Source organism: Pongo abelii, chromosome 21 (genome assembly GCF_028885655.2).
Source record: "Pongo abelii isolate AG06213 chromosome 21, NHGRI_mPonAbe1-v2.0_pri, whole genome shotgun sequence".
In the NCBI taxonomy this organism is placed as follows: Eukaryota; Metazoa; Chordata; class Mammalia; order Primates; family Hominidae; genus Pongo; species Pongo abelii.
The window spans coordinates 35,622,175-35,643,009 of record NC_072006.2 but is presented as its reverse complement, the minus strand read 5'-3'; the positions used below and the strand labels follow the sequence as shown (position 1 = coordinate 35,643,009).

Below are 20,835 nucleotides of genomic sequence, written 5' to 3'. Positions count from 1 at the left end.
CCTGAACCTGATTTCTCGGGGGTCCCTGAGCAGAAGCTTCATGCCTGGGGTGAGAAATTGGAACTTTCCACCAAGGCCAGTGATCCTCAGTATTCGAGCAGCCTGGCTGGGTGTCTTGGGATCCAGGTGGCCTTTGTCTCATCTGGACCAGGCCAGCACAGTTTGTGTCCCTCCCCCACAGCAAGAGGAGGGACTCTGAGGAGGCTTGGGGGCCCCTGGGGAGACATCCATCTTCCCAGAGCTTTATCATTTTTTCCATAACAGTATCCTCCCTTTAAGGTGGAAAGTCCCAGCTGGCAGCTGAGGATGCTGTCAATGTGCTTTTGTTCTCTGTCTTGCCCCTAGCTCAGGCAGCAGGGCTGGAGACAAAGACACCTTCCTTTTTATACCAGCCTGTTCCAGGCTTGCTGTACAAATGGTGTAACACAGACCACCCCTTAATGCTGTGAGCTAGATCTCTCTGGTTTGAATTCTGGTTCTGCTACTTGCTAACTGTACAATCTTGGTGGGGTACTGCACTTCTCTGTGCTACAAGTTTCTCCATCTGAAAACTGGGGTGGTGATAATATGATCAGTTTTTCAGGATTTAATGATTAATGTATGAAAAACGCTTAGGACAGCACCTGGTACATAGTAAGAGTGATGTAACTGCTTGCTGTTTATTACTTGACTTTGGGCTTGGACAACTCATCTCCTCTCTCTGAGTCTCAGTTTCTCTAACTGTACAACTAAGATGGGCAGTTCCTGCCTGCCTCTTGACCACTGATCTGGCCCTTTCTTGCTGTGTAGCCTCGGAGAGATTCTTGGGTTCTCTTAGCCTCTGTGTCCTCATCTATTAAACAGTACCTATTAAGTAGAAGGTGGTGGTGGTGAGGACATGAGAAAATGTGTACCCAGCATGTAGCATGGGGCAAAACACTAACACAGAGAAAGAGTTAAAACAAAGTTAGCTATTTTTTTTCATTTTGTTTTTATGGATGAGAAAGTACTTTTTAAACTATAATAGGCTGAGGGAGAGTGTGGTTTTCTCACATGCTTTCCCAGCCATTCCTTATTCACAGACACCTAGAATCAGAGAGGACAGTATTGGAAGGGCCACTTTACAGGTAATGGATAATGAATTAATGGATATCTGTTAATGGATAATGAATTAATCCATTCAACAAATATTTACTGAGCACCTATTATGAGCCAGGCACTGTTGTAGGTGCTGGGGTCAGAGCAGCACCGAGGGCCCTTCCCTCAAGGAGCTTTCATTCCTGTGGGGCAGACAGACAAAAACATGTGAATACATATGCCAGGCAAAGACTCATAAGCAGGTTTTCACAGTCTCAGAATATCTAACTCTTAACAAATCCTGGTTTCTGCAAGGCTTTAAGGGGTGATAGCAAGGTGGGACCCAGTGGCTCATGCCTGAAATCTCAGCACCTTGGGATGTTGAGGTAGGAGCATCTCTTGAGCTCAGGAGTTTGAGACCATCATGGGCAACACAGCAAAACTTTGTCTCCTCTAAAAATTAAAAAAAAAAAAAAATTAGCTGGGCATAATGGCATGTGCCTGTAGTCCCAGCTACTTGGGGGGCTGAGGTGGGAGGATGGCTTGAGCCTGGGAGGTGGAGGCTGCAGCAAGCTGTGATCGCACCACTGCATTCCAGCCTGGGCAACAGAGTGAGACCCTGTTTTTTTTTTTTTTAAAAAAAAGAAGATATGCTAGCGGGAGCCCACATTTATTGAATCTTCTTAGACACGAGAAGTGTCTTAAGCATTTTACACAACTTGAATCATTTAATCCTCACATCGACCCTAAAGGAAAGAATTGTCAGGAATCCTGTTTTATAGATGGAGAAACTAAGGCATGGAGAGATAGAGGGGAGCAGGGTTTGAACACACACCCCCTGGTTCGGGGCAGTGCCCTCAATCACCCTGCAATCTTGCTGTGCTGGCTGCATAACTCTCCTTCCCTCAACACCTCCCACCTCCCCATCTTAGTCTGCACCAGTTCTTTCTTCCCTCCCCCTTTCCTCCCCTATCCCATTCTCAAGTATTTCTTCCACATTCTGAGTAGCCTGGGGTAAGCTCTTTCTTTCTCTCTCTCTCTCTCTCTCTCTGGCCCTCAGTTTTCCCATCTGAGGATGGGGGATTGGACTGGATTATCTTCAGATCCTTCCCTGACCACTCTAATTTTCAGCTCCTTATCAGTTTGTGATTCTTTTATTTGCTGATTTGTTTTCTAGTCTGCCAGCCCACCCTACTGTGAGCTACCGAGCAGTGAGCTCACTCTTTCTGTTCACCACGTCTCCCCAGAGCCTGGCACTGTGCCTGGCACTTAGTAGGCCCTCAATAAATATTTGTAGATGAAGAAAGGAGGGGATGAGGGCGATTGTACTCAGTTTTCTAAAGCCAGCTCCTGCACTCTCTCCCTGGCCCCTCTTATTTTCTCAGTTCTTCCTTCTCCCCACTTCCCTCCCGCCCTCTCACCTCCCAGGGCCCACTCCGGCCCTCCATCCGGCCTGCATTTTTCCGGGTTTGATATCATTTTTTCCACTCTCCCGGCTGCTGCCGGCCGCCTCTGCCAACTTTCCACAACTAGAGCCCCTCCCCCTGACCGCAGGCCGGAGACAGCTTGGGGTGGGGGAAGACCTTCCTTTTTTTCCCTTCCCCAGGCTGGGGTTGGGGTGTGGGAGTGAGTGCCATCCGTCCCCGTTGGAAGGCTGGGGTACGGGGATTCGCGGCTGGAGGACGCTGCTGGCTGGCTGGCGGGTGCTGCGGTCTTTCTCTGCACCGTGTCCCCCGGGGCTGGGGCGTCTGGGCTAGTTGGGGGAAGGGATGTCCGGCGTCAGGGACACGATGGTCCAAACGGTTTGCGTCTTGTTTTCTTCTCAAAGCAGTGACATCCCTTCCTTTCGGGCTGGAAACTCCTGACCTGATCCCCAACACCCAGCCCTGACCCCAGCCAGGCTGGACGCCTCACCACCTCCTTCCTCCTGCACAGCCAAAGGGAGACCCAGGAGGAGGCTGGGCCCTGGGGTGTAGTCCTCCCTGGCTGGGTGACTCTGGCATGCTCACCTCCCCTCTCTAGGCTTGTTTCTGTCTTCGTGAAATGAGTGAGTTGGATTAAACTAGGGTCCATCCCTGGGATTAATGGATTGAGTTTCATAGAGCTCCTGCCCCAACCTCCTTTAAATTGGATGTGAAATTATGTTTTTAAATTCGTTTTGCCAAGATTCTATAGGGTTCTGTATCATCTTTAAAGTGGTCAATGGATATGTTGGTCACTAGAGTCTGACAAGCCTGGGCTGGAATCCCGGCAACTTCGCGTATAGCAGCTGTATGATCTTGGGTGAGCCTTCGGTGTCCTCTGCCTCAGTTTACTAATGAGCAAAATGGGGTTAATCGTAAACCCTTCTCCCAGGTGTTGGGAGGATTAATTGTTGTGACAGCTTAGTACACAGCTCCCAACAAACGCCAGCAATTCTATTGCCAGGATGAGTACTGAGGTCCTTCCAGACATGTGAATCTAGAACGTAAAAAATGGGTTAATGAGAAAGTAGCTGGTCACGGAACTGTGGTTGTGATCCACTGTCGAGAGAAGGGCCTGCGCACAAAATTGGTCCAAGTACTTTATTGATGGGCCCTGACGCCCAGGCCAGCAGGCCAAACCACTCTACAGTCAAGTGTAGATGGGAGGGCAGTAGGTGGAGATGCCTGGAAGCGCCGAGACGGAGAGGTCTGGGCATTCAGATGGGATATCCTTCTGGTCTGGTTTATTGTGAGGGTTTCTGAGGGTTGGCCAGAGCCCAGGGACAAGGAAGATTTTTTTACAAAAAGACACCCACCACGTAAAAAACTACTTTGTGCCCAGCTTGGGGCTTTGGCCCCATCGTCTGCCTGTCCATCGCTTTCCCGGGGTCCCCCAGGCTTGGATCTGGGGGATGCTCAGGCCATCAGGTCAGCAGGCAAGCAAGACCCATGATTCAGACACCAGGTAACGGCGCCTTTGCCCCGCAGTGGCGTCCCTGGAGCCCAGAATGCACCTCAGTGACCCGCCAACTCTCAGAAGGGCGGGCGGCTTCAGAGCACGGCCAGATTGTGGCAGGACTTGGAGCGGGCCTTGAGTGCCCGGCGGCGTGTGCTGCGGGCTGTCAGGCGTGCCAGGAAGCGACGAGCGCGCTGGGCTAGGCTGGCCGGCCGTCGGGGTGCTGGGGGTTCCTTGGCCGCACTGTCCCGGCGGCGCAAGCGCAGTTGGCGCACCACGCCCTCGAAGAGCTCGGCCACGTTGTGCTGCAGCGTGGCGGATGTCTCGATGAATTTACAGTCGAACACCACAGCGCAGGCGCGGCCCTCTGAGGGGGCGGGGCCCGGCGAGGAGTGGTGGAGCCATAACGGAAGGCGGAGAAAAAGGTAGGAAGAGATGTGTTCAGTCTCGATTGGAAGCAATTTTTCCTGTGCCCATACCTGGTGCTGCTGTCTGGGGACTCAGATAAATCAAACTGGTCTTTGAGGGAAGACAGAGAGGCTGGGGTCAGGGAGGGGTCAGATTGAATGCCAGGTAAAGGGTCTAATTTGCTGTGGATTGGAATTACCTGGAGGAGCTTGTTTAAATGCAGATTCCTGGACCCACCCTCAGAGTTTCTGATTCTGTAGGTTTGGGTTGAGGTCTGGAAATCTGTGCTTTAACAAAATCTCCTGGGGCTTATGTTGCAGTTTTTTTTTTTTTTTTTTTGGATGTCTGTTCACAAAGCATACGGTCTTCCACCTCCAGGATGCCACTGGGCCCGAGTTCTAGTCCTCAGGGGCTGGTGACTGTGAAACTGGCTTTTTCCTCTCTGGTCTTAGTTTACACATTTTTTAGATTTTACTCTGTGAGTAAGACCATTTAAAAATTGTTATGGGCCCTATCTGATATGTCAAACTTATTAAAATAGTCCCTATCCCATTGTAAATACAAGCCATATATGACATTTAAAGTTTTGGTTTGTAGTTGCTGGTTGATAAAATATGTTTTGCAGACAAAGCTTTGCGAAATTTGAATTTCTAATTTTTTTCACTGTATTTTGGAGCCAATAATGGTTCTTTTCAGTTCTCAAATGTAAGCCCTTGAAAAGCCTGTAGGCACTGGGCCTATCATCCTGGTGGATAAAGTGTCTCTGATTAAGGGGCTAGGGGAGCTCATAGAGGAAATTATTATTATTATTTTTTTGAGACAGAGTCTCATTCTGTGGCCCAGGCTGGAGTGCAGTGGCGTGGTCTTGGCTCACTGCAGCCTCTGCCTCCTAGGTTTAAGTGATTCTCATGCATCAGCTGCCCAAGTAGCTGGTATTACTGGTGTGCACCACCATGCCTGGCTAATTTTTGTATTTTTAGTAGAGATGGGGTTTCACCATGTTGGCCAGGTTGGTCTTGAACTCCTGACCTCAAGTGACCCATTTGCCTCAGTCTTCCAAAGTGCTGGGATTACAGGCGTGAGCCACTGGGCCTGGCCAGAATTTTTTTAAAAAAAGAGTTAAAATTATTATTTCTTTTTTGTAGAGAGAGGGTCTTGCTGTGTTGCCAAAGCTGGTCTCAAACTCCTGGGCTCAAGCAAGTCTTCCCGCCTTGGCCGCCCAAAGTGCTAGGATTATAGTTGTGAGCCACCATGCCCCACCACATACAGGAATTTTTGAGAAGTGCAAATTCAGCTCTGGTCTTGGAAAATTCTGGCAGGTGGCAAGGAGGAATAATTGAGAAGCAGGAGGACTGGAGAAGGTGGAGATGCCAGGATAGCACAGAGACTGTAGGCAGAGAGGGAAGGGAATGTGGGATTAATGGAGGTGGCCTGACAGGACTTGGGGACTGGTTTGGGGGTGGTGAGTGGGAGGCAAGAATAGTTCCTAGCTTGCAGGCTTAGGCAAGTGGCTGCAGGGTAGGGGCAGCTTGGCAGGGACAGTCAGTGAGATGAAGAGCGCTGGAGGAGCAGCCATGACAGTGGGGCCCAGGCGAAGAGGAGGGGGTGGGATGGAGGGCTCACCTTCCACAGAGACTTCTCGGCAGCGGGCCAAGTCCGCCTTGTTGCCCACGAGGATGATGGGCACATGGTCTGCCTGATGGGTGCGCCGCAGCTGGATGCGGAGCTCAGAGGCACTCTCAAAGCTGCCTCGGTCTGCGATGGAGTATACGATGACATAGGCACTGCCCCCCTGCAGGCATGACTCCTGGCTCCAGCTTTTATCCTGCGGGAGAGGGACCCAAGGCCCATCCTCAGAGGGTATCTAGGCCCTGGCTGAGGAAGGTGGAGCTGGGATGGTCTAATGGGTGGGATGGGGCTTGAGGTTTATAGTTTGGACAGGTGTGGGGGACAACTTCTGCTATAATTCCCTGTGTCACCTTGGGAAAATTGGTGATCCTTTCTGAGCCTCAGTTTCTCTGCTTAAAAATTTAGGCTAATAACACTACCTCACAGAATTCTCTCACTCACTGATACTTTTGCAGGCTGGGTAGTGGAGGCAAAATTTACTTGGTTCCTGTTCCTGCTAAAGAGGGTTCTGCCTTGACCTGTTTAGCTCTTTTGTCTTGTTTCTGAGGAGGGTTTAGCCTTGCCAGATGGTTCTTTATGCCTGGTGAAATCCAGAATGAAGAGAAAAAAGACAGAGAAGTGAGGACAGGAGGCTGACTTTAGGGGGAAGGCATTTTTTGGGAAAGTTTTGAAGACGGAGGTGAAGGAGCAACTGTAAAGTGTAAGTTCACAAGGGGATGAGAGAGGCAAGGGGCACTTTAAGAAGTGGAGTCCTTTCAAGTTGTTTGACCAAGAAAAAGAAAGAACTGCAGTGCTTTTGATATTTCGGATGGTGATCTTTTGTTAGGGACAGCCCTCCAAGACTGGACTACCTGGGTAGTAACTTTATAAGTGTTGAATAAGACATGGTTTTTGCCCTCCAAAAGCTCATGGTCTGGAAGAGAGCTTATGGAAATGGGAGTTATAGTGTAGTGTGAAAGTACCAGTAAGAGGCATGTGTAAGTGACTAGAGGAGTGGGGTGGGGAGGCCAGAACAGCCGCACCTGGCAGAGTATTCGAGGGCTTCACAGGGGACTGGTGAATGGGGTTAGAAAGGAGGGGGAGGCCAAGCAGAAGAGAAGAGATTCCAGACAAAGGGGAACAGTCAGAGCTAAGGCCTGAAGTGAGAAAGACTGAGTGTGGTTGTGAGGTAGTGAAGAAGCCAGAAATTTTCTTTCATTTTTCTTTTTTTTGAGATGGAGTCCTACTCTGTCTCCCAGGCTGGAGTGCAGTGGCATGATCTTGGCTTACTGCAACCTCCGCCTCCCAGGTTCAAGTGATTCTCCTGCCTCGGCTTCCTGAGTAGCTGGGATGACAGGCGCCTGCCACAATGCCCGGCTAATTTTTGTGTTTTTAGTAGAGACGGGGTTTCACGATGTTGGCCAGGCTGGTCTCAAACTCCTGACCTCAGGTGATCCACCCACCTCGGCCTCCCAAAGTGCTGGGATTACAGGCGTGAGCCACCGTGCTCGGTCAGAAGCCAGAAATTTTCTGATAACCAAATGGGAATTTGGTGATGAATAGGAAAGCATCAGATTCGTGGTCAATGTCATTGTCAAAGGGGGGTAAGTTCTCAACAGCCATATTGATCATTTCCCAGGCCAAATAACCTTAGGGTGAGTCAGACAGATGTGGGTTCTCAACCTTGAATATGGACAGGTTTCTTCCTTTGGGTCTTAGTTTTCCCCATCTCTAGAATGAGAAAGTGAGTCTTGACCATTCATTCATTCATTGCACAAATATTTTTGGAGGATTTGCTGTATGTCAAGATGACAAAAGCCAGTTGGTGCATGGATTTGTTGGTATGAACTCATTGGGAGTGTGATTAAAAATATAGATTCTCAGCTGGGCGTGGTGGCTTATGCTTGTAATCCCAGCACTTTGGGAGGCTGAGGTGGGCAGATCACGTGAGGTCAGGAGTTTGAGACCAGCCTGGCTAACGTGGTGAAACCCTGTCTCTACTAAAAATACAAAAATAGCTGGGCGTGGTGGTGGGTGCCTGTAGTCGCAGCTACTCGGGAGGCTGAAGCAGAAGAATAGCTTGAACCTGGGAGGCGGAGGTTGCAGTGAGCTGAGATCACGACACTGCACTCCAGCCTAGGTGACAGGGCGAGACTCCATCTCAAAAAAAAAAAAAAAAAAGAAAAGAAAAAAAAGAATAAGAAGCTCTAAAAGTGGGGCTCTAGTATCTATCTATCTATCTATCTATCTATCTATCTATCTATCTATCTATCGATCTTTATTGAGATGGAGTCTCGCTCTGTTGCCCAGGCTGAGGGCGAGGGCCAGGGTGAGGCCTGATAATTTGATTTTTATTACTTATTTATTTATTTTTTTTGAGACAGAGTTTCCCTCTTGTTGTCTAGGCTAGAGTGCAATGGCATGATCTCTGCTCACCGCAAACTCCGCTTCCCAGGTTCAAGTGATTCTCCTGCCTTAGCCTCCTGAGTAGCTGGGATTACAGGCATGCACCACCACACCTGGCTAATTTTGTGTTTTTAGTAGAGATGGGGTTTCTCCATGTTGGTCAGGCTGGTCTCAAACTCCCTACCTCAGGTGATCCGCCCACCTCGGCCTCCCAAAGTGCTGGGATTACAGACATGAGCCAACGCGCCCAGCTGATAATTTGATTTTTAATACACTCCAAGTGGCCCTGATGGTCAGCCAACTTGGTACACTAAGGTCCTAAGGCCCACCCAATTCTGTCAGATTCAGCCTCTCTGATATCAGAGTACCATGTTGCGCACAGATGGAATGGATGGATACTTATTTCAATAATGCTGCTACAGCTTGGACCCTCTTTGAGACCTCTCTTCATAGTCACCGATCAGGGAAACCGGTTCAGTTTCCTAATTTTGCTGATTGGAAAATAAAAGGCCAGAAAAGGGGAGAAAATGTTCTCAAGGCGAAAGCAAGCTGGGTGTGGAGTTCTAGTTCCTGCCTTCTAGTCTAGTATCCTTTCTCCGCTGTCTCCCGAGTGGGACTCCCAGTCTGATCACCCATCTTAACTTGCTGGACACTGCCCCATAGCATTCTCAGCTGCATATGAAAAGTAGACCCTCTCACCAGCCTGTGAGGTCCACGAGGCCAGAGGGCCTGTCTGCCTTATTCATCTCTGTGTCTCCAAGTTCCTGGTCCATGATAGACACCCAGCAAGTATTTCTGAATGAATGAATGAGCAAATGACTGAAACCTCAGCTGAAGGTTCAGAAGGTGATGCTCTTGAGGGGGAGGACAGTCATAAGACGAGGACTCTTATGCAGTCCTAATGCATAAGAATACAGCCTCAGCCGGGCATGGTGGCTCATGCCTGTAATCCCAGCACTTTGGGAGGCCGAGGCGGGTGGATCGTCTGAAGTTAGGAGTTCGAGACTATCCTGACCAACACGATGAAACCCTATCTCTACTAAAAATACAAAAATTAGCTGGGCGTGGTGACAGGTGCTTGTAATCCCAGCTACTTGGGAGGCTGAGGCAGGAGAATCGCTTGAACCTGGGAGGCGGAGGTTGCAGTGAGCCGAGATGGCGCCACTGCACTCCAGCCTGGGCAACAAGAGTGAAACTCTGTCTAAAAAAAAAAAAAAAAGAATAAGATCTACAAAGATTTTGTAGATCTGGGTTTGAATCTCACTTGCTATTTGAGAGCTTTGGACACATTATTATTATTATTTAACCGCTCTGGTCTTTGGTTTCCTCATCAGTAGGATGGGAATCAGAAGACTCACCATTTAGTTTTTGAGCAGCCTATCCCTTAGAGAGATGGGATCCCAGGTGATTTTAGATCCTTCTCTTTGCTTAGGTGTTTTTCCTCAGAGTTCTACAATGAGCATGTATTACCCATGTAGCAAAAGAAAAGAAAACATAAACAAGATAAAATCATAACAGGGACATGTTCCTGCCTACTGCTCTCTTCCTGCTCTGATTTCCTTTTTCTCTAGCTACCGAGTCATAATTACTAAGAGTTATCATTTACAATTCTTCACCCCATTCAGCAGTTTTTCATGCTTTAAACTGGGCTTACCTCTGAAATTGCATAAGAACTTTAAAAAACTAGCTGATGAGGAAGGCAGGAATGGTTAACCCATTTATCAGTTGAGAAAACTGAAGCTCGGAGTGGTTAAGTCAATTGCACAAAACTACACAACTAGTAAGAAAAAGAAAGGGGATTCAGCCTTAGGTACTTTGGGGCCAAATCCAGCATTCCTTCTGCACAATGTGGGTGGGAGGGGTGGGACGAGGGTGGAAATAATGATGGGGAGGTCTGCAGGGGGAGAAGTACATTCTGAGATGGCTGCTAGGAGGGGATTGTGGAGTGAGAAAAGGGGTCAGGGTCATAAGGGTCTTCTGTTTGGGATTGGAAAGACTGCTTAGGAGCTGTGGGTTTTGGGGGAGGGTGCTGAGGATGGCTCTTGCTTACACCTGATCTGTAGTGTCCCAGGAGGGGACAGGAAGGAGTCTAGTATTAGGCTCAGCACCCCTCTTCCCAAATTCTGCTTGCAGTGCCATACCAGTTTCTCGGCCTCCCAGGTGTCCACGACCACCAGTGTGGTGTCTTCTCCATCCACTGTGAGGGTCCTCTCATATACATCTTCTGCAACCGAGGGAAGAGCTGGATCTCAGGGAGGAGGGGCAAGCCTGAGAGAGTGTGGTGTTCCCTATCCCCCATTTCTGGTCACATCGCCCCCTCCACTTGTCCTCGGAAGCGCTTATCACACTTGTTTGATGCCTGTCTCTCCTGGTAGGAACCCATGTCTCCCCAGCTGCCATAGTACCTGGCGCATAGTAGGTGCCAGAAAGATTTGATTGATTGAATGAAGGTGGGGTGGTGGGTTAAAGTTGGGCTAGGAATTCTCCCAGGCCTGCTCTGTCTCTGACTTAGTGCGTGCTTCAGGCAGGTCACGTTATCCTCTCTTGACCTCAGTCTCCCTATCTGTAACACATATGGGTTCTCACTCTTGAGGCTGGGGGAGAGAAGTCAAGACTAGAGAGGAGTCTGGCTAGATGTCCCTACCTTTTCTCTGCATTTAATCAACCCCCTCCCCCCACTCACCCTATGTCCTTTTGGCCAGTCCTTCAGGGGCCTACCTTCATCTCTTCTATCTTCCCTGTACCCCATCATCCTGGGGCCCCCGACACTCTCAGCTCACAGCAGTTCTTGGGAATAAAGCAACCCAGGGCCCAGAACTTGCGGTCTGGGAGTCACCCTTCTGCAAAGGATCTTAGTTTTGCTGTAGATCATGGTGACCATGGATGGGTGTCTATGGGACTGAGAGAATCTAAGAGTTAGAGGAGTCGGGGAGGGGAGTTTCTGACCTTGGTGGAAGTCCACCATTTCTTGACATGGAATTCAGAATTGCCACCCGCATGACATGGAAATGAATCATATACTTCTCATTCATGGGAAGTTGGCAAAATTCTTGTTCTGTTCAAGAATTTCCCTCCCCTTGACCATTGTGCAGGCTGTGCCCTGTACAACTTTGGAGGGCGGGGGGGCATCGTGCATGTCATAGTCTAAGTGAATGATGCCCCTTAGAGTTGAACAGTGCATGACTTGTACAACTGTTCTTGGCAGCCCTGTGTCCCTGGTGACAGGGCTTTCACTCCTTTGGCCACATCCCAGCCCAGCCCATATGGCCCCTACCTCCCAGCTGTTCATGGAGGTCCCTCTCTTGCTTCCCTGCAAAGAGGCTGGCCAGGCTGGTCTTCCCCACTCCAGGATCTCCAAGTAGCACCACACGGTAGAGAGCCTCCCAGGAGCCTTCAGAGTCGCTGGATTCAGAAGACCAATCATCTGGGGCAGGTGAAGGTTTCTGGGTGGGAGGGTTGAGGGAGGCTGATTGGCCCAGCCGGGAATGCTGGGATTGAGTGGAAGGTACTGTGCTCAGGAGGCCAGGCTGGCGGCCCCGTGGGGACAGGGGCAGTGGGGTGCTGGCTCGCCGGTGCAGAGGGGTCTTTGCTTCCTGCCCAGTGTTGAGTGTCATCTTTGGTAGGGGGGGTTTGCTTCTTCCTTCTTTCCTTCTGAAAGAAGGGGGAATTGGCTGTCAGCCAATTGCTTTGAGCTGCTTCTTTCTATAGCGTCCTGATGAGCTGCTTGAGATGGCTTCTTCCAGATTCCCCTCTTCAGATGGCAGTAGGAGGTGCCTCAGCTTCTTGGGGCAGAAAGTCCCTAGGTTTTCTGGCCTCAGGCTCTGCGTAAACCTGGAACCGGATGGAAGGAGTGAGTGTGCAGGCTGTGAGCACACAGACATGCACACCCAGAGGCCATTCCCTTGTCTTAAGGATGATCTACTCCTGATGACAGACAGGCAGGTGGAGGGGCAGTAGTGAGGTGGGATGTCTTCACATGCACACTCCCCATTCCGTGTACACGGACCTGCCCTTCTCACAGAACATGAGGCCCTGGCTCTGAAAGGCATCTGAATTGTCCCCTTCCTCCCCTTCCCCACCGGTCTCTTTCACAGCTTCTGGGTTGGGAGTGCAGTTTCAGGTCTCCCCCAAGGGTAGGGGCTACTTAACTTTCGATGCCCAATTTCACGGGGTCTGAGGAGGAAGAGGCAGGAGGGCGGGTTGGCACTCCAGAAGCGCGAGCGGGGTATGGGGGTAACCCGACTGTAACCCGAGTGCCCTAGTGCCATGGGAACCGCGTGTCTGACCCGCCCCCTGTGTGAAAAATTCAGGAGCGGCTGGCGCTACGGCTTCCAACTGCTTTTGGGGACGGGAGCTGCCGCCGGTCAGGCCCCAGGTTAGGTGACAGGACAGGGTCCTGGCAGGGGACGGGGAGGGCAGACCACAGGGCCTGGGAACGCTGTGCCATTCCTGGAGTCTGGGTCCGAGCTTTCTCAGCCGGCATCCCGGGTGTGAATCCCCCATCCTGGGGTTGGAGGGGTCTTTGTCCAGGGCTATCCAGCTCTCCGGGTCCCAGGTCTGAAGACCCTCACCCTCGGGACGCGGTTTCGAAGCCCCCCTATTCCTGCCAACGCTGCCGAATCCCCCTTCAATCGCCTGGCGAACTCTGCTCCAACTTGAGCAAGTTGGCGGCGCGTAGCGCAGGGCTTTACCTCGGCGTGGGAGGGGTCCAGGGTCCCTCGCAGCTCCAGCGGCTGGATGCTCCAGGCTGTACCACCCGCCTCCGCGCGCAGCCCCTCAGGCCAGTTCCCCTCCCCTCGCCGCCTCGGCCCGGGGAGGAGCCGCGACCCCGCCCCATCCAGCCCCGCCCCATTAGGGCAGCCCCGGGGTCCCCGCCCCAAGGCCCTGGCCGCTCTGTGACTTTTCTGAAAGTGCAGCGCTCAGCTGACCCGCTTCTGCCAGCCCTACGCACCGGGTGAGGGTGGCAGACGAGAAAGGAAGGATGGGGGCTCTGGATTCCTGGGTCTGGAGCTCCATCTGCGTCCACATCTGTCCACTCCATCAAGGGGATGCACCAACACATTAGCCTCCAGAAAAACCACTTGGGGAACTTGCTAAATTTTCAGGTCCCACCTTCCAAGTGAGGCGGATTCCACAGTGCTGGGAGAGGGGTTCGGGAATCTGCGTTTTAAACAAGTGCCCCAAGTGATCCTGATGCAGACGGTTCACTGACCTCACTTTAAGAAACTCTGCTCTGGATGAAGAATTAATTTTGGGAGGTGGCTTGGAGGAAGAGAGAGCTCAGGAAGTCTGCACTGAAGAATTCTGAAAATCTTATTTTGGCATCATTCATTCATTCACCAACTGAGGCTTAGCTGGGCCTGGGCCTGAGGTCTCTGCCATTCTGTCTACTGTTTCTATCACTCATGGCTTAAAAAAAAATGCTCCTAGGTATGGAGGAGGAGGAAAGAGATCGTTGGTGACGTCGGCCATCCAAGGGGCCAGGATCCAGACTCTTTGACTGGGGTGCCTCCCTTTAGGTCTTGAGAAATTGGGGTGTGTACATGTGTGGAGCCCACGGAGACCAGGCTGCACCTGTGGGTGGGGCTCATTGTCATGGCTGAGGGGATTCAGGTGTTCAGCTTGGAATAACTCCCACAGCAGCTGAACAGACTGGCTCAGCCCCCACAAGTCTTGGAGCTGATGCAGAACCCCCTCATGCCTGGCTTCCTTCCGTGGCTTGGCCCTCTAAGCTTACCTTTCTAATTTGCAAGATGGGCCATGAGTGGTGCAGCACCCTTCATTGTCTGGGAGTGAGGTGACTTGGCTCTTCCATCTCTGCAGCACAATTGCTGTGTGACCTTAGGCAAGTCAACTTCCTTCTTTGGGTTTCAGTTTCTTTATTTAAAACTATAATCTGAACAGCTTACACTCTTGCTAAAAAACTTTTGGTTGTCTATAATACAAAAGTCTGAACTTGGCATTCAAGCCCCATCATATTCTCTGCAGAATCATTTCAACCTCTCCTCCCAGGAAAACCCTTGCTTGGCTCATGCACCACTCTTTTAGGCACATTCTGTTCTTTCTGCCCAGGATACCTTTTCCCCTACTCATCTTTCATGATGCAACTTAGATTCCTGTGTACCAGACACTGTTCTAAGCTCTGCACGAATATTATCTCAGGGGTTCTCAAACTTTGGCAGTGTGTTAGAATCACTTGGAGGGCTTGTTAAGCCACATTTTGCTTAACAAACCCATACTCTCATCTATGACTAGTGATCTAACAAATGACCAGAGAGCTAACTTGTGACCAGTGTTAGTGAATCTGTGGTCTAACTTGTGACCAGTGGTCTAACCTGTGACCCATGGGCTGCTCTGTGACCTGTGGTCTTCCTCTGCTTAGGAAGAGGTGAATTCAGTAGGTTTGGGGTAGGGCTAAAGAACTGGCATTTCTAACAAGTCCCAGGTGTTGCTGCTGCTTGCTGGGGGAACCACACTATAGGAGGCACTGTATTACTTCATTTAGTCCCCTAAATGAGATGGGTAGCTATTACTCTCTATGACATGGGTACTATTACTTTTCCCATTTTAGAGTAGGCCTACATACATGCTGGTCACTTGGCCTTGTAAGAGATGCTTGTCGTCATTTCACAGACAACAGCCTGAGGCTCAGAGAGGTTAAGTGACTTGCCTGATGTCTCACAGCAGTTAGGGGGAGATGCGGGGATTGAACGAGGTCTCTCTTAAGTCCAGACTTTTTCCACTGTCTTAGGTGGGGAAGATGTCTAATTTCTGACCCTAGACACTGCCTCAGAAAATTCTACCCCCAGCTTCCGAGCTCAACAGGCTCTGGAGGGTGTGGCTGACCAGTTCCCACGTAGTTGGCTAAGATCCCAAGCAGCCTGGGGACCACATGGCCTCATACTCCCACTTAGGCCTGCTGCCCACAGCACTGCCTTCATCTGCAGCTCAATAAAGGCTGGGCTGGAAGCAGCGAGGCTCAGCATGCTCGGGTCTCTCCTCTTGTGTTCTCTCCAGCAGCCTCCCCAGGAGCCCTGTGGCCATGACACAGCTGCTTCTGTTCCTTGTGGCTCTCCTGGTTCTGGGTCATGTGCCACCAGGTAACAACATCGTGTGCATGTGTGTGTGTGTGTGTGCACGTGCGTGCTTGTAAAAATGAGGACTAGACTCTCAGGTCCTGGAGGACAGAGGGGCCTCTATCAGCATTTAAGTTCTGGCCCCACCACTGACTTGGTGGGCAACTTAGAGCAAGTTGCTAAATCAGCCTGCACCTCAGTTTCCTAATCTATAAAATGGGATTCTCTCAATAAATATTCATTTATGATTGTTGTGAAATTGTAACAGTGAAAGACATGTAGCAGTGAAAGAAAAGAAGTTCCTTGCTTTCATGCAGCTGACATTTTAGTTGGTGGAGATAGAAAAGAAGCGGATAAACATATGTTGGGTGGTGATAAGTGCTGAGAAGAGGAAAGGCAAGGGAAGGGGTTAGAGTGGTGTGTGCATGGAGGGGGTGGGGATGGGAAGGCTGATGAGGATGGACAGAGAAGGTCTCTAATAAGATTTGTTTCTTTTTCTACTTTTTGAGACGGAGTTTCATTCTTGCTGCTCAGGCTGTGGTGCAATGGCATGATCTCAGCTCACTGCAACCTCTGCCTCCCAGGTTCAAGCGATTCTCCTGCCTCAGCCTCCCGAGTAGCTGGGATTACAGGCACGTGCCACCATGCCTGGCTAATTTTTATATTTTTAGTAGGGATGGGGTTTCACCATGTTGGTCAGGCTGGTCTAGATCTCCTGACCTCAGGTGATCGACCCGCCTCGGCCTCCCAAATTGCTAGGATTATAGACATGAGCCACCACGCCCGGCCTAGAGTTTTTTCTTTTTAAAAACTTTCTATTTTGGAAAATTTCACATATACATGAAAGTAGAGATAATAACATAAATAAACAAGGTGAGTTTTAAACATTTTTATTATGGGAAAATTTAAACTTATGCAGAAATAGAGAATACTGTAACAGCATGAGTTTTTAAAAGATACTTCTTTGATTTTTAAATTTTTGTAGAGACGGGGCCTCACTATGTTGCTCAGGCTGGTCTCAAACTCTTGGCCTCAAGCAATTCTCCAGCTTTGGCCTCCCAAAGTGCTGGGATTACAGGCATGAGCCCAGCCAGAAACTTTGGTATTTAGGAAAATTTCAACCAGAAATAAGAAATAAATAGTATAAAGAACCCCGGCTGGGCGCGGTGGCTCACGCCTGTAATCCCAGCACTTTGGGAGGGTGAGGCGGGTGGATCATGAGGTCAAGAGATGGAGACCATCCTGGCCAACATGGTGAAACCCCGTCTCTACTAAAAATACAAAAAATTAGTTGGGCATGGTGGTGGGCGCCTGTAGTCCCAGCTACTCGGGAGGCTGAGGCAGGAGAATCACTTGAACCCGGGAGGCGGAGGTTGCAGTGAGCCGAGATTGTGCCACTGCTCTCCAGCCTGGCAACAGAGTGAGACTCCGTCTTAAAGAAAAAGAAAAAGAAAAAAAAGAGCCCCTATTACCCATCACCCAACCTCAACAATTACCAATTTGAACCAATCCTGTTTTGTTATTCACTTCCCTCTCCTCTCCCGTGAATTATTTTGAAGTAAATTCCAGTGATCTTATTTTATATAAAGTGGGTTTGAATAGAGGTCTGAATAAGGTGAAAATACGAGGGAAGATCGTTCCAGGCAGAGGGAGCAGCAAGGGCCAAGGCCCTAAGGCAGGGTGATGGATGTGTTTGAACAGCAGCAAGGAGGTTGGTGTGGCTGGGGGAGGGATCACAAAGGAAATTGGTGGGAGACAGAGTCAGATATGAGGAAGAGAGTGCAGATCATGCAGGAGAAAGGAACTGCTCCTGGATATTGGAGTGATTGGGAAGTTCAAATGCGATCGTGTGCTAAGAGTATTTCTTGGCTGGGTGTGGTGGTTCATACCTGTAAATCCTAGCACTTTGGGAGGCCAAGGCGGGAGGATCACTTGAGCCCAGGACTTCGAGACCAGCATGGGCAACATAGGGAGACCCCATCTCTACAAAAAACGAAAAGATTAGTTGGGTATAGTGGTGTGCACCTGTAGTCCTAGCTATTTAGGAGGCTGAGGTGGAAGGATTGCTTGAGCCTAGGAAGTAGAGGCTACAGTGAGCCGAGATTGCACTACTTCACTCCAGCCTGGGCAACAGAGTGAGATCCTGTCTCAAAAAAAAAAAAAAAATTATAGAAAGTGTCCTCACCTGGGAGCTAGGATCTTGGGTTCTGGTTCCAGACCCACCACTTAGTGGCTATGGGAGCTTGGGCAAGTTCATTCCTCCTTTTACTGGTAAGTGAGAGGATTTACCTAGAATGGGTCCTGGTTATTCCAGCAATCTAAGCTGTCATGCTGATAATCTTGCCTCCTATTTATTGAGCATTTACTACGTGCCAGGCACTGTGCTAAAGTGATCCTTTAATTGTGCTCTGAAGGAGAGTTGTACAGGTGAGGAACCGAGGCCAAGGTCACTCAATGGGAAATGACTGAGCTGGGATTTGGACCCAGGAGGTCTGAGCTGGGTTCACACCACACTGTTAGCGATTATACTACACACCGTCTTCAGAGGGTGGATTCTTTGCCTCTTGGAGATTTTGAGGCCAGCACTGTATCATTCTAAGGTTCCCTACCTTAGTAAGATGGAAGTGTGGACTGCTCGGCAGGGTTGAATAAAACCTGTGGATATGCCTAAGGCATCATTTGAGGATTACATGGGATGTGTTTTAATCCAGAGAGATGCAGGGAAGTCTTTCCCCTCCACCTCCCACTCAGTGCTATTTCTTCTGGCCTGCTTGTTCTCTGCTAGTCTGAGGTTGTATGTCCAGAAATGCCATTTAACAGTCAAGCTTGTCTACGTGGTCCTAGTCTCCCCTCACTTCCCACATGCGTTCTAACTGGCCATCACAGTACCCTCATCATTTCCAGTGTGGCAGTTACCACAGAATCTATTTCTTGTATTTATATGCTTGTTTTTTAACTGTCTTCCTTGATGCTGGAAGCTCCTTGAGAGCAGGGACCATGGCCATATTGTTCGTTGTAGTACTTCTAGTGCTCCGCGTTTATTGAGTGAATAAATGAAGGACAGGCTCCATCCCATGTTGTGACCAAAGACCCTTGGAGGGAGCAAAGGACCTGTTCCCCCAAAGCCTTACCTTTTCCGTGGCCTATGGTTGGAAATTCCTTCACTAAAACCTAACATTAAACAAGTCCCTATGTGCCAGGGGCAGTTTGTGTAATGGGTGTGGACTCTGAAGCCGAATTGCTTGGGTTTGAGTCCTAGTTCTGCTCCTCAATGGTGGTATGACTTTGGATAAGGTTATTTTATATATATATATATTCTTTTTGAGATGGAGTCTTAGTTTGTTGCCAAGGCTGCAGTGCAGTGGCACGATCTTGCCTCACTGCAGCCTCCGCCTTCCGGGTTCAAGCGATTCTCCTGTCTCAGCCCCCCGAGTGGCTGAGATTACAGGCGCCTGCCACCAGGCCCGGCTAATTTTTATATTTCTAGTAGAGATGGGGTTTTGCCATGTTGGCCAGGCTGGTCTCGAACTCCTGACCCCAGGTGATCCGCCTGCCTCAGCCTCCCAAAGTGCTGGGATTATAGGCATGAGCCACTGTGCCCAGCTGGATAAGGTTATTAACCTCACTGAGCCTCAGTTTCCTTACCTGTATAGCAGGGATTGTAATAAGACTAACTATAATCGTATAGTGTTGTTATGAAAAGTGCTTACGTGTACCTGGTGTGTGGCTTTACCTGGACAAGAAATTAGTTTCTGTTTATTTATTTGAGATGGAGTCTCCCTCTGTTGCCCAGTCTGGAGTGCAGTGGTACAATCTCAGCTCACTGCAATCTCCTCCTCCTGGGTTCGAGTGATTCTCCTGCCTCAGTCTCCCGTGTAGCTGGGACTAAAGGCACCTGCCACCACACCCAGCTAATTTTTGTATTTTTGGTAGAGAAGGGGTTTTGTCATGTTGGCCAGGCTGGTCTCAAACTCCTGACCTCAGATGATCTGCCTGCCTCAGCCTCCCAAAGTGCTGGGATTATAGGCGTGAGCCACCGCTCCTGGCCTTAGTCTCTAATTTGTAACTAATGGTCTAACCTATGACATGTGGTCTAACCTAACTTGTAATCAGTACTTTCATCTATGACTAGTGATCTAACAGATGACCAGAGAGCTAACTTGTGACCAGTGTTAGTGAATCTGTGGCCTAACTTGTGACCAGTGGTCTAACGTGTGACCCATGGGCTGCTCTGTGACCTGTGGTCTTCCTCTGCTTAGGGAGAAGTGAATTCAAACGGTGCTGGAAGGGTCAAGGGGCCTGCCGAACTTACTGCACAAGGCAAGAAACTTACATGCACCTGTGCCCGGATTCGTCCCTGTGCTGTCTCTCCTATGCGTTGAAACCTCCACCGGTCCCCAAGCATGAATATGAGTAGCTGGTTCTTGCTGTCTAATAAAACACAGGCTGCCAGTTGTCTCTTCTTTCTGCTTGCTCGCCTGTGCTCCTCTCCCCCCAGGGGTGGGGGATAGGTCTAGGATGTGGGAGAAATGGTCTGTGGAGGGAGGTGAGGGACCTGTGGAGAGTGGGCGCTAATGACCATTGTAAATGGTTCCGGTCCTGGCCATGTCACTTTCTCTCTGTCCAACTCCGGAAAAATTACTGAACCTCTGAAAGTCTCCTCAACCATAAAATGGGACTAATTATAATATCAGGAGATTAGCACTTTATAGAAGAAATGCAAGAAGAAAGGTGGAGTTAATAATAACAAGAGTTAATAATATAGTTGATAATAACAGTGAATAATTATAGTAGAGTCAATAATAAGCTTCTGGAATTCAGAATGAGACGGCACATTTGGCTTGAGAGGCAGGCCCCACTGAGCGTGAAAGGGTTTTCCTATGTTCCTTTATAGGGTATCCTAATGACTTCGGGCTGAAGCCAAGACCAACAGACTAGATACTTTTCTGAAAATTAAACTGCCATTTTCACATATGAACTGCCATTTTCCTCCCAGTGTTCAAACAGACCCTCATCTAAGCATACATCCAGCTTCCTAAGTCATTAGGATACACCCAACAAGCCGAAGAGACCAGCCGATTCTAGGGTGGAAGAGTCCCCAAAATACCTCACAGATGAGGCCCTCAAGCCCAGAGAGGGAAAGTGACTTGTTGAAGGCCATATAGTTCCCGAGTGACATGTCAAGGAATGGAGCCACATGCTGGTAGGACAGGACAGTGTGATGGGGAAATTTTGGGAGGAAGGGAGTCCCCTGACACTGGAGATGTGCAAGGTGAGCCTGGTGGCTCTGGGATGCTAGAGAAGGAAGTTACCTGGATAGGTGCTCAGAAGTGCTTTTTTGGAGGACAGGTTCTACTCAAGC

The 20,835-nt window shown here is 49.6% G+C and overlaps 2 protein-coding genes across 5 annotated transcripts; one reads left to right on the top strand and one right to left on the bottom strand.

Moving 5' to 3' along the window:
• Positions 1–3,606: 3,606 nt before the first annotated feature.
• Positions 3,607–13,174, bottom strand: REM1 (RRAD and GEM like GTPase 1). Its single transcript, XM_002830179.3, has 5 exons — positions 13,089–13,174; positions 11,672–12,228; positions 10,539–10,621; positions 6,007–6,208; positions 3,607–4,342 (listed from the first exon to the last, which is right to left on the bottom strand). Exons 2-5 carry the CDS (start codon positions 12,009–12,011, stop codon positions 4,071–4,073), a joined length of 897 nt encoding a protein of 298 aa, XP_002830225.3. The 5' UTR covers positions 12,012–12,228; positions 13,089–13,174; the 3' UTR covers positions 3,607–4,070.
• On the top strand, positions 4,282–19,925 carry DEFB124 (defensin beta 124). 4 transcript variants are annotated; one of them, XM_054541758.1, is made up of 4 exons: positions 11,620–11,830; positions 12,106–12,335; positions 15,415–15,497; positions 19,733–19,925. In XM_054541758.1, exons 2-4 carry the CDS (start codon positions 12,127–12,129, stop codon positions 19,888–19,890), a joined length of 450 nt encoding a protein of 149 aa, XP_054397733.1. In that variant the 5' UTR covers positions 11,620–11,830; positions 12,106–12,126; the 3' UTR covers positions 19,891–19,925. The 4 variants fall into 4 exon arrangements, with proteins under 4 accessions (XP_054397734.1, XP_024094750.2, XP_054397733.1 ...); XM_054541759.2 differs by lacking the exons at positions 11,620–11,830; positions 12,106–12,335 and adding an exon at positions 4,282–4,400; XM_024238982.3 differs by lacking the exon at positions 12,106–12,335 and having other exon boundaries at positions 11,614–11,830.
• The last annotated feature ends 910 nt before the right edge of the window (positions 19,926–20,835 follow it).